Raw genomic sequence first — 12,548 nt, 5'->3', positions numbered from 1 at the left:
CCCTCAGCTCTCACTTCTGCTTTCCAAGCCTGGTGGGGAGGGTGCTTCCCTCTGTGGGCCCCACAGGGCCCTGAGAACCGCCCCCAACACACCCCTGGGAGTTGGCTCCCTGATGTCTTTCTCCCAGGCCTCTTATACCCTCTGGAGGTGGAGCCAAGGAGCCCTGGGCGATGGTGTCTCCCTCCAGGATTTTCCCCATCAGGGTCCCCACTGCTGGATGCAGCCCCCACACTCAAAACCAGTTTTTCAAAAAGTAGACAGTGGAGGGGGCTGTGTTACTCTGACTCCCCCTGCAGGAGATCCAGCCTAGGGTGCACACCCCATTCCTCCATACCTGTTTCTGTGTGTCTCTCCCCTTGGTCCTTGCTTTCTGACCCATCACTCTAGGATTCACATCCTCCCCCATTCCAACTGGAGGGTCCAGTGACCTTTGACCCCCCCACAGCCCCTTCCTCGGTTTCCAGTTCCTGTCCTGCCCCCTCATCTTGGCTTCTAGCTTTCACCTCCAGTTACCATCCACCTTCACCCCCAACCCCACTATGAACTCTGACCCTTGCTTGGGAACCTGTGGACTCCCACCCACAGACCCCAACCCAATATGGGTCACAGCTTATGGCCAGGGACCCCTCAGGATCTGTGCCACCATCCCAGACCCATGCCCCAGCATGCAGGGCAGCACCCGTGCCCAGTGACTGCCCCACCCCACTACCCACATGCATGCCCGAGAGACCTACCATCGCCTGGCTCCCAGTGCCCTTTGGCCTGTGGCCTGCTGCTGACCCAAGGATGTGACCCCACCCAGATGCTCTGTTTGCAGGACCCCCTCTTTGTGCTGGAGCACAGCCTGCCCATCGACACACAGTACTATCTGGAGCAGCAGCTCGCCAAGCCACTCCTGCGCATCTTCGAGCCCATCTTGGGCGAGGGCCGTGCGGAGGCCGTGCTGCTGAGTACTGAGGGGGAATGCCCAGAAGGGGGCTGGGCAGAGTGGGACCCTGGGTCATGGAGGACACCCAGTCCACTGTCTGCCCTCACCTGCAGGGGGTGACCACACACGCTGCAAGACGGTGCTCACAGGCAAGGTGGGTGGCCTTCTGGCCTTTGCCAAACGCCACAGCTGCTGCATCGGCTGCCGGACTGTCCTCAGTCACCAGGGTAAATGCTGGGCCCCAAACCCCAGACCCCAGGACTCAGGACCCAGGCCTCAGGACCCAGGACCCAGGACCCAGGACCCCACCCTCCACCAGCTCCTCCATTGCTGAGATTCCCGGCACCCGCCCTACAAGCTGGCAGTGCCACCCGGATGGGCCCTGGCTCTTGGGTGGGGGCTCCCATTACAGGCACCCCCTTGAGGGTCCTGGGCCCCTCGCCCCGGGAGTTCCCCGGGGACTTTTCCCTACACACTTGCTCCCTTGTTCTCTTGTCTCCCGGGGACTTTCAGAGGCCGGGATGGGCAGCGGGTGGGGAAGGGGCAGGGATAGGGCAGCCTAGGCCCTGGCTGGGCCCCAGCTCCCCTGTGCCGACCCACCCCCTCTCCCAGGAGCCGTGTGCAAATTCTGCCAGCCTCGGGAGTCAGAGCTGTATCAGAAGGAGGTGAGGGCATTGGGGGGAGAGGAGGGGATGATGGGAGGAGGAGTTGACTGGGGTGAGGGGCCCCCTTTGAGCCATCTCATCCCCAGGTATCCCACCTGAACGCCCTGGAGGAGCGCTTCTCACGCCTCTGGACCCAGTGCCAGCGCTGTCAGGGCAGCCTGCATGAGGATGTCATCTGCACCAGGTACACAGAGCAGGCCCATCACCCTCGCTCTAGCCTGCCCAGGTCCCTCCAGGCTCCCAAGGCCTGTGGACCAGAGCCCTAACCCCAGGGTGCCAGGTGGCGCCCTGCCCCACATCACTGACTTTTCTCAGTGCCCTGGCCTGAGAGGCCTGTGAATCGAGCCAGGGCTCATCCCAGCCTTGGGGGGGGGGTGCTCAGTGGGCAGGGCTCACTCTGCAGGCCAGCATCTGCCCAGGAAATGGCCACAGTTCTCTCTCTCCTCTTATACACACACACACACACACACACACACACACACACACAGAGAGCAGTCCGGGCCCCCTCCCCCAGGGCAGGCCAGGCTTTCCCCAGGGAACGGGTGGGCGGGGCTGGTTCCCACGCCAGGTGACAGGTGATATACGGCTGGTGGCCCAGCGCTTCCGCGGGTACCCGCTGTTATGGCTCCCCCCATGCCCACTGAGCAAACAGCCTGCCACTGGAGGGGGGGCTGGGTGGGCAGCAGACGGGGACCAAAGTCCTGGGAACAGCCCTGGCCCCATCACTGGGCTGGGCAGCCGCCCCAGCCCTGACCCTGACCCCCACCCCACCTGCAGCCGGGACTGCCCCATCTTCTACATGCGCAAGAAGGTGCGGAAGGACCTGGAGGACCAGGAGCAGCTTCTGAGGCGCTTCGGCCCACCTGGCCCCGAGGCCTGGTGACCTCCGACCGCGTTTCCGGCCGCCAGGAGGGCAGTGGTGGAGAATTAATAAAGTTCAGGCCTTTTGTTTCCTAGTGCTTTGTGGTCTCTGGTGGGCAAGGTCCACTGTCATGAACCTGGGTCTGGGTGGGTCATCTTCACTCAGCAGGGTCCCCTGACCCCCGGGAAACCCCCTGCTGACTTCCTCACCTCTTTTCCAAGACCTCTGGGCTCCAAGCACTGCTGCCAGCCCCAGGGAAGCCAGGCCTGCCTCAGTGTCCCCCTGTAACCCTCCCTCAAGCCCCTGGGTGAACATCAAACCACATATCCTCTGGTGCCTGGACTGCCCCACCCTTCAGGTGCTGACCTGTTTCCTCCGGGCCTGGGGCAGCCCCTCGCACAGAAGCTCCCACTCCCCGGCACAACCCAGGGGACCCCCCTCCCATGTTACACACCCACGATGTTTCCACCTCAGGGTCCTCATAGGCCCTGGGCCTGGGTTTTCCTCAGAGATGCCCCGCCCCCCCAGCCCAGTCCATGTCCACTCATGAGTGTCCCAGCAACCCCATCTGTGCTTGAGTCCCTTGATGGCATGTGCCCCCTGGTTCCTGGGCCTGGGTCCAGGGCCCCCCCACTATCATTACTGACCTCCACTTCACTGACTACAGGACTCTATGGCTTTTCTACTTTCTTAGGGTCCCCCTCGAATCCAGTTCCTTTCCCATCTCCACGCCTCTGGGTCAGCCCCCTATTCCCACCCCAACTGTGGGGATCCCCAAATCCAGATGGCCCCTGGGCCTGCCCTCTCCACCACGTGACCAATGGGTTGTGCAATCCAGCCCCCTCCCCTGATCCTCCCCGAGGGGATTTTCGAGGAGGGCTGTGCTCTGTGCCGGCGGCACCCCTGCCCCCCCCCCAGGGGGCTGGGCCAAGGTATAAATAGAGGTGGTGGCTGCAGCAGGCAGCAAACCCAGCCCAGCACTACCCCACCATGCTTGCTCTGGAGGCTGCACAGTAAGTGGGGGTTCCCTAAAGGAAGGAGCCCCCTTGCACTTGGGACCCCTGCCAGGCCTCCCTCAGGGGCGGTGGTTGGCCCCACCCAGGGGGCAGGGGGCTGGGAAGGAAGGGGTCCACCCTCCCTTTTACCCCTTCTAGATCTCTTCCTCTCCCGACTGCTGCCTTCCTCCATCCTATCTCTCTCTCTCTCTCTGACCTCAAAAGTGTCTCCATGGGATGCTTGCCTGTGTCCCATCTGGCTACCCGCCTCCCCCAGGTGGCTCTCCAGGCCTGACCATCCCCTGGCCGCCACCCTCCCTATCCCCTCCCCGCACTGGGCCTCAGCCAACCTCTGGCCTGCCCACCACCCCCCACTCTGCTGCTCAGCCACCTCGTTTCTGTTTCTGGGCTCTACTTTCTGCCTTCTTTTTTTTTTTTTTTTTAAGATTTTATTTATTTATTTATGAGAGACACAGAGACATAGGCAGAGGGAGAAGCAGGCTCCCTATAAGGAGCCCTATGTGGGACTCGACCCTAGGACCCTGGGATCACCGCCTGAGCTGAAGGCAGACAAGCTCAACTGCTGAGCCACCCAGGCGTTCCTACTCTCTGCCTCTTGCTCCCTCTCTGTCTCTGTGTCTCTGTCCCAGTCTCTTTCCGGTTCTTCCTCTGTCTGTCTGTCTGCCTGTCTGTCTTGTCTCTCCTGCTGTCTCCCTGTCTCTCCCGCAAGCCCATCTTTCTATCTATGTGACTCATAACCACTCCTTGTACCCGCGAATGTCTCTCTCCACACTTTCCTCCCTTCTCTCCTGTCTTCTTCCTGTCTCTGTCCGCGGCTACCTCCCCTTGGCACAAAGGGGGGACCTGTTTAACCCACTCTCTCGAGGTCTCTGAAGGAGGCTCCTTCCCTGCCCCCACCTGCCCTCTGGCGCCCACACGGCCTCTCCAGGGACTTTCTCTCCCTCACTTTCCCTGCCCCCCAACCAGCCTCTGTCTATGCAAATCCCAGGGGAGGGGGGATATTTGCCTGCCCCCCCCACCCCCACTTCCTGTCCCGCTCGAGTGTGGTGGGGCTGGTCTCATGCAGGGACACACAGCAGAAGAATTGCGGTGGTCACAGCTGCAGCCACCGCCCCCCCCAATGGCTCCCAACCACTCTGAGACTCAGGTGGCTGAAGGCACCCCTGACATGCTTCTGTGTCTCTCCCCTTCCAGGCTCGACGGGCCACACTTCAGCTGTCTGGTGAGTCTGGGCTCTGGGGGCCAGGGAGGGTGGGGGGACCCACAGGGCCCACCTGGACCCCCTACCTCAGCTTCCCCTTCCACTCCTTCCTGTCACTTTGTTTTTCTGACTCTCCCTCCATATCTCCCACCAGCACCCTCCACCTCACCTGCCCCATGTCCTTCAGGGACCTTTCTGTGCTGGCTCTTGCCAGCTCTCAGGCTCTGTCACTTCCTGGCCCTGGGAGGGATGGGGGTCTTTGTGTCTTTGGCTCTGTGTCTCTTCCACATTCCACATTTATTCCTTCCTTCCTTCTCTTTTTTTCTAAGTTGTATTTTCAAAAATATACTCTGTAATATTTCAGACACACAGAATACTCCACTCTCTACCCATAACCCACAACCCAGTCCAAGAATGAAAACCTCACTCCTGGGCTTGAAAGACACCCCCCCCCAACTGCACCCCACCGCCCTCCTGTCTGGCCCTCCCCCAGCTTGACAAGTTTTGCTTTTTTTAAAAAAATGAGGGTATAACATACCAGTTGGTAAAGGGGCCAATCCTGCGTACAGCCCAATGACGTTTTACATTATGCCTGCACCTGTGTTAACAGCTAATCAGACCAAGACATAGAACATTTCCACCCCTCTGGAAGATTCCCAACCAACAACCACCCCTCCCCCACGGGCTGTTTTCCAACACGGGTTAGTTTTGCCTGGTTTTGAACTTGACATTTGTGCATCATGCAGGATGTTCCCTTTTGGGTCTGGCTTCCTTTGTCAACATTCAGTGTATGTCAGGCATTGTTTTGTTGTTGTTAAGTAAACTCTATCCCCAACATGGGGTTCAAACCCATGACCCGAGAGATCAAGAGTTACATGCTCCATTGACAGCCAGGTGTTCCAGCCTTGGTTCTTTTTTTTTTTTTTTTTTTAAGATTTTATTTATTTATTCATGAGATACACAGAGAGAGAGGCAGAGACACAGGCAGAGGTAGAAGCAGGGTCCCTGCGGGGAGCCCAGTTTGAGACTTGATCCCAGGATCCCAGGATCAGGACCTGAGCTGAAGGCAGATGCTCAACCACTATGCCACCTAGGTGCCCCCATCCTTGATTCTTTTTTCTTGCTGTGTAGTACTTTGCTGTCAGGTGCCACCCCACCCCCCTGCAAACATACACACCAACATCACCAGTTTATCCCTCCTCCTGTCCATGGGCTATTTCTCCCTTGGGGCTATTAAAAAAGCTGCTCTGGTTGCTCCTGAACAAGTCTGTTTTGTGGACAAATGTTTTCAGACTCTTGGGGGAAAACCTGGGAGTGAAGCTGCTGAGATGGCCAATGTCTAGCTTTGGTCTTTATCATAATTGCTAAAGCAACACATGATTCTTGGGAGAGATCAAATCGATTCAGAGGTGGACAAGAGAAGCATTGAGACCTGCTTTGCCTCTGTAAAAACACTCCAGACCCCTGGGACAGGCGAGCCTGGGGTGATTCTTCCCCACTTTCCCTACCCCTTCCTGGGAGCCCACAGTCTTAGTGGGTACGGGCTGCTGTGTTCTTCTTGGAGACCGTGGGTCTCAGGGTTTCTGTGTGTCTCTGCTTGTGTGTTTCATGGGGGGGGGGGGGCTTCCTGCTGTGTTGTGTCTGTCCCCTCCTTATCTCTGATTGTCTCTCTTTCCCTCTGTCTCTGGTGCCTGGTCATCTCCGTGTCTCTTTCCTTCTCCCAGCTGTGTCCTCTTCTCCCCTGTCCCTGTCAGAATCCTCCTGCCAGCCCAGGCTGGGGGTGGGGGCTCCTCAAAGCCTGGGATGACTGACCCATCTCCCTCCCCTACCCCATCAGTACCCAGATGGCGTCTTCTATGACCTGGATAGCTGCAAGCACCCCAGCTACCCCGACTCAGAGGGGGCTTCCGGTGAGTGGCCCTGGCCTAGCCAACCTCCTAGCCAAATGGACCTTGGGCCCATTTCTCAGATGGGGGAGCTGAGTCCTGGGGATGGATGTCACCTAGTTCAGCAGGATAAGGCTAGCCAGGCCTAGAAGCCAGGCCACTAGACCTCCTCCCCTTCCCTCTCCCACCCACCCTCTTGCCCATGTAAATTCTGGGGTCAGAGATTTGCATGGCCCACAAAGGCTTCTCTGTGGGGGGGGGGGGCTTCGAGTGGGCGGGGCTGAGGCCAGACCTGGCTTCTGACTCAGTGCCCTCCCTCAGACTCCCTGTGGGGCTGGGACCTCAGTCCAGCTGTCCCAGCCACCTCCTATGAAGCCTTCAACCCAGCTGTGGCCACCTTCAGCCACCCCCAGGGTGTCCAGCTCTGTTACGGACCTTCCGGACCTTCAACCTACAGCCCTGTGGGGAGCCTCGAGCCGGCCCCCAGCCTAGAGGCCCCGGGGCCCAGCTTCCCTGTGTACCCCACGGAGGACTTCACCAGCCAGGTGAGGGGCAGGGACACAATTAATATGCCCATTGTTTAACTAAGGTTTACTAGGGGCCAGGCAGCATGTTAAAGCCTCTGACAACCCTCTGAGGTTAATTAAGTACCAGGTTTACTTCAAACAGACCAGCCAACAGAAGCACAGATGTTAGGCTAAGGACAGCATAGAAGGCCACGATCTGTGTTGGGCAGGCTTTCGGGGAGGTGGCCTGGGCATCCTTTGGCCATGTCATGGAGATCTGAACCAAGGCCAGAGTGCAGGCTGTCAAGAGAGTGGAGAGGGCCACGGGGGGACCCAGGAGGAGGAAACTGAGGGAAGAGAGCAGAAGGAGGGAGGGTAGGGGGGGGTCCCTGGACTGCAGGTGATCCTGACCTTTTGCAGACCGTGGTCCCCCCGGCATATGCCCCATACCCCAGCCCTGTGCTGTCGGAGGAGGAGGATCTCCTGCTGGACAGTCCCACCTTAGAAGTTTCAGACAGCGAGTCGGATGAGGCCCTCCTGGCAGGCCCGGAGGGGAGGGGGTCTGAGGCTGGTAAGTAGGAGCAAGTGGGGTGGGTGGGGTTCCAGATGGAGATGGAGGAGGGGCTGAAGGAACCGTGGCTTCTCTAGCACCTGCCCTATACTCTAGTGCTGAGGGCAGTTCCCTGTGACCTTGGGCAAATGACTCTACCTCTCTTTGCCTGAGGTTCGTGTCTACAGTGGGGATGACAGTGTTTATTACTGGTGGTGGTGGGCCGTGGGAAGGCTGTTAAGTAGGACCATATGGGTAAATGAAAGCAGTGCTGGGCATGGAGTGGGCAACCCAATCAGTAAGTCTTCACCATTACTGACATAATAGCAACAGACATAATCACCCAATCAACACCCAGCTATGGAACCCCTACTTCTGCCCATGTGCCTGTCCCATAGTATGCTCAACTCCTGGGAAGTTAGGATCATGAGGTTTTTTTTTCCTATCTGCCTCAGTCTACCATCTGTAAAATGGAGCAGCAGCCCCATCTTCTGGTGTTCTGATGGAGATGAAATGAGCTCATAACTGTTAATGCCTAGCACTGAGTGCTTCACAAAAGTCTGTAAAACACACACACACTTACAAGCCTCATTTATGGCTGCCGAGACAGATGCCAGCTCAGAGAGGTTAAGTTGCCACCTGAAGGTCACTGCTGGAAAATGGCAGATGTCGGGTTCTTGTATCCAATGCCCTGCTATGAACAAACAGAACTCCCCCCAGCTCTGTGGGGCCCTTGCTGCTTGCAGAAGCCCAAGGGTCAGACCCCTGGTTCTTCCAGGATCGCAGTCCCCCTGCAGGCTGAGAAATGGCTAGGCGGATTCAGACCCACTTCAGATCTCTTCACCACCGCTCAGCGCCCTGTGATAAGCCTTTGAGGAGCACTGACAGCCCATTTCACAGATCCTCTCATCCACAGGCAGGACAGATGCGTATTACTGTGTGCGGGCCACGGCAGAGCAGTGGCATATACTGAAAGATAAACCAAGGCAGGGGGATGGGAGTTCAGGGTGACAGCTTCGGGGAGGGAGGAGAGCGTAGGGCCTCCCAGGGAAAGCCAGGCAGATGCCACCTCCCTGGCCCCAGAGCTCTGGGCCGGGGAGACTGAGGCTGCTCGCGGCCCCGGGGGAGGGCGCGAGGCGGGTGTGGGTGTGGGGCCGGCGGCCAGGGGCGGCCTCCCCTAACGCGTCCCCACCACCACCACCGCAGGGGCCCGCAAGAAGCTCCGCCTGTACCAGTTTCTGCTGGGGCTGCTGACGCGCGGAGACATGCGCGACTGCGTGTGGTGGGTGGAGCCGGGCGCCGGGGTGTTCCAGTTCTCCTCCAAGCACAAGGAGCTCCTGGCGCGCCGCTGGGGCCAGCAGAAGGGCAACCGCAAGCGCATGACCTACCAGAAGCTGGCGCGCGCACTGCGCAACTACGCCAAGACCGGCGAGATCCGCAAGGTCAAGCGCAAGCTCACCTACCAGTTTGACAGCGCGCTGCTGCCCGCTGCCCGCCGGGCCTGAGCCCAGGGCGGGGCTCTCAGGGGCTCCACGTCTGCGTCCTGTCGGCGTCCCCGCCCCCTAGGTCAGAGGACCCGTGGATTCCCCAAGCTGCGGGGAGGGGGGCTGCCATGATCCCTAAGCCCTGCCCAGGGTCCCTCTGGGACCCCTCCCCGCCAATCGTGTCTGGGGCTCCTCTGGGATTTCCTTGTCATGTTCAGGATTCCCAGGATCCTCATGTCGTGGGCCACAGGACCCATGGAGGACTATACTATATGTCTGTGTGGAGGGGGTGGGCAGGAACCTGCTTCCAGAATCCCAAGAGCTTCTCTGGGATCCCCTGGTAGTGTCTGAGGTCGTCCAACCAAGCCTGGGACCTCTCTGAACTCCTTTGTGCGTCTGAGATCCCTTAATCTCACCTGGAGAGGGTGAGCCCACAGATCATCACACAGGGAGGGGGATGCCCTGCTTGTAACTCTAAGCCCTGTCCCCCCAGGGTCTCTCTGGGATCCCCTTCGCATGTCTGACGCTCTCCTGTCAGATCTGAGATCTTCTACTTATGTCTGGGGCCTTCTGGAAACTTTTTATGATGTCTCAGATCTCTGTGCCCATCTGTGACTCTCTTGTCCTGTGCCCCCAAATACGTCTGTCATCTTGAGATCCCCCAATTCTCCGGAACCACTGTGCTATCACTTTTGGTGTGTCTAGAATTCTCCAATCACATCTGGGGCCTCCCTGGGATCCCCCAACTGCTATGCCCCTTTGGGGACCTCAGCAGACCTGAGTTTTCACAGGGACCCTCCCCTTCCTGGGGTGCCCTCTGGAGGGCCAAACTAGGGATCATTCTGGCCAGTCAACTGATTTCTGAGTGATCTTGGTAGCCCTCCCATGTCATCTCTAACCAGAGGTCTCAAATTGGTACCCCCACCCCTCTAGCTCCTTTTGGGGCAAGTCACATCTCTAGTGGTGGTTCCTTCTTTAATTCACTGTAGCATGAGGGAGATTTTGCAGATTCCTCTCTGCAGACTTTGCACAATCCAGCAAAGGTGGGCAGCTTTGCAGTGCAAAAGAGGCTGGGGGAGGGTGGTAGGACATCTGTTCTCCAGTCTGCCCCAGTCCCCACCACCCCTGGGCTGTCAGACCCCCCAGTGTCTTCTCTTAGTGCCTGGTGGCCCCCAGCCTTTTGCGTTTCGCACCTGGTGTGAACCCACGGAGGTGAAGCTTGGGCTCACCGTGAGAACTCTGCTTTGAGCCCTCTGGGGGTGTCACAGACTGTGGGCTAAGACACCAGAGTCCCAGGTCCTTGAACCTTCGGGGCTGGGGGATCTAGGGTGAAAGACTTGCTACTTCTGGGCCTCAGTTTGTCCCTTCTGTGAAAGGGGAGAGGAGGACGAAGAAGATAGAAAAAATCCCTTGCAGCCCTGCTGAGCCTTTGATACATCTTCTGGAAATCTACCCACCACCCATTCATTGACGTCCAGGAGGAGGAGGACAAGGAAGGCACTTCAAGGACCCAGAGAGGGAAGAGGTCCTTATGGGGGTACAGAGCTGCTGGTAGCAGAGCCCAGGCTGGGACCTGCCCTCCAAAGGACAGCACACACACACACACCCTGGAATGGGGGCAGGGTGGAAGAGAGTGCCAGGGACAAAATGTCCCCAGGGCCTCCCCTTGCAAATGAGGTACCTTTTGCAAAAACTATCATCATCACCCCAAGTGTGGAATAAAATAAAATAAAATAAAACAAATCAAGGTAGACAGACTTCCTAGGACCCTTTATTAGGGACGGCAATGCGGTGTGTCCGCCCAGGCCTGCTGACCTTCTGAGACACTGCAGTGGCAGGGAGATGGACCATAGAGAGGAGATGGAAGAGGCATAAAAGCCAGAGCAGGCTGGGGCTTGAGATGGTGTTCCGGTTCAATTTTTGTCTCTCTTTCTTTCTTTCTTTCTTTCTTTCTTTCTTTCTTTCTTTCTTTCTTTTTTTCTTTCTTCCCTTCCTTCCTTCCTTCCTTCCTTTCCTTCCTTTCCTTCCTTCCTTCCTTCCTTCCTTCCTTCCTTCTTTCCTTCTTTCTTTCTTTCTTTCTTTCTTTCTTTCTTTCTTTCTTTCTTTCTTTCTTTCTTTCTTCCTTCCTTCCTTCCTTCCTTTCAAAGATTTTTTATTTTAAAGCAATCTCTACACCCAACGTGGGGCTCCGACTCACAACAGGATCAGGAGTCGCCTGTTCCTGCTGAGCCAGCCAGGAGCCCTCCCTCTCCTCCCCATCGTCTCCCTGCTTCCCTTTCCATCACGGTCTCAGTCCCCCCTTCTGAATTTCTGTCCTCCTTCTCCGTTTGTCTGCCCCCCACCCCCACCCCCCGCGCCCTGCGCCCGGGTAGGCTGGGCGGACGGGAGGGACCCCGTGGCAGCGTCGGCCTCTGGCTGCTGCGCGGCACCACCTAGCTCGGCCCGCGGGAGCGGTGTGGTAGTCTGCCTGGCAACCCGTGACGTCACAGAGGCTGCCGCCGGGTTGGCTTGGCGCTCCCTGGAGGCGGGGCAGTTTCCGGCTCGCCGGGGGTTTTGGAAAAGCTGGGGGTGGGGGGGAGCTCGACAGGAAGAAAATCTGGAGGGAGTTGCCTTCGCTCAAACCTGCTCCCTCAGCCGGTTACTTCCTCTCCCGTCCTCCGCCTTAACCCTAAGCCCCCACACCCTTCTCCCTCTCACACTCCCCTTGCCTTCCCATCACACCTGCTGCCCCTCCAAAGAGCCCTCTCCCCCAATCCCCTCTGGCCTCCTTCACCTCCCCCCAGCCGGCGTCAGCCACCACCACCCCCATTCTGAAAGCCACAGGTCCCCCTGCCGGGAAGGGCGCCAACGCCCGGGCAGCCCTCCAGGGCCTTCCCGGTCTCCCCACCCGCCCCGCGGGGGGCACCCGCCCCCTCCCCCGCGTCCGGTGCCCGCCGCCCCCGCTCCGGGAAGCGTGGCGGGGAGCCGGCAGGGCTCGGTCCCAGGAGGGGCAGCGGCCAGTCCGGGGTCCCGGGTGGCCGAGGCCCCAGGCCTTCGGATGTGCTCTCGCCGGAGTCCCTGAGCGTCCGCGCCCTCCCTGCGGGCACCGAGACCTCCCCCCGCCCCCGCAGCCGTCCTGCCTACGCTGGGAAACCGGACCCTCCCTCGCAGCTCCGGTTTCCCCAGAACTCCTGACTTGCAGATGCTAAGAATGGCTTTCTAGACTGTCTTCTCCCTTTGCCCCCATGGCTGAGTTCTGGCTGTGAGCCCTCACCCGTTTTAGACCCCAGCCCCTTCCTCTCCGCCACCCAGGAGTCAGGAGTGCCGGGCCTCATCCTTCTCCATTTTCCTGGACCCAAGCATCTGAGCCCCAGACCCAGGAGTCCAGGCCCTCCTCCCTCAGACCTGGGAGTCCTGGCCTCCAGCACCCCCGACCGGGGACCCGGGTGTCTGAGCCCCAGGCCCTTCCTC

The 12,548-nt window shown here is 58.9% G+C and overlaps 2 protein-coding genes across 2 annotated transcripts in view; both read left to right on the top strand.

Moving 5' to 3' along the window:
• The window catches only part of POLD1 (DNA polymerase delta 1, catalytic subunit), a 28,772-nt gene extending 26,223 nt beyond the window's left edge, over positions 1–2,549 (top strand). Inside the window, exons 23-27 of the mRNA XM_055311415.1 lie at positions 818–950; positions 1,042–1,155; positions 1,541–1,593; positions 1,680–1,777; positions 2,371–2,549. Of these exons, the coding sequence (XP_055167390.1) occupies positions 818–950; positions 1,042–1,155; positions 1,541–1,593; positions 1,680–1,777; positions 2,371–2,476 (504 nt within the window). The 3' untranslated portion in view covers positions 2,477–2,549. The remainder of the gene's footprint in view (positions 1–817; positions 951–1,041; positions 1,156–1,540; positions 1,594–1,679; positions 1,778–2,370) is intronic.
• Positions 2,550–6,516: 3,967 nt separating this feature from the next.
• SPIB (Spi-B transcription factor) lies at positions 6,517–9,119 on the top strand. Its single transcript, XM_055311416.1, has 3 exons — positions 6,517–6,582; positions 7,485–7,635; positions 8,821–9,119. The coding sequence occupies exons 1-3, from the start codon at positions 6,517–6,519 to the stop codon at positions 9,117–9,119; spliced, it is 516 nt and encodes a 171-aa protein (XP_055167391.1).
• Positions 9,120–12,548: the final 3,429 nt, after the last annotated feature.

Source organism: Nyctereutes procyonoides, unplaced genomic scaffold, assembly GCF_905146905.1.
Source record: "Nyctereutes procyonoides isolate TBG_1078 unplaced genomic scaffold, NYPRO_anot_genome, whole genome shotgun sequence".
Lineage (NCBI taxonomy): Eukaryota > Metazoa > Chordata > Mammalia > Carnivora > Canidae > Nyctereutes > Nyctereutes procyonoides.
This window is presented reverse-complemented; position numbering and strand designations above follow the sequence as displayed.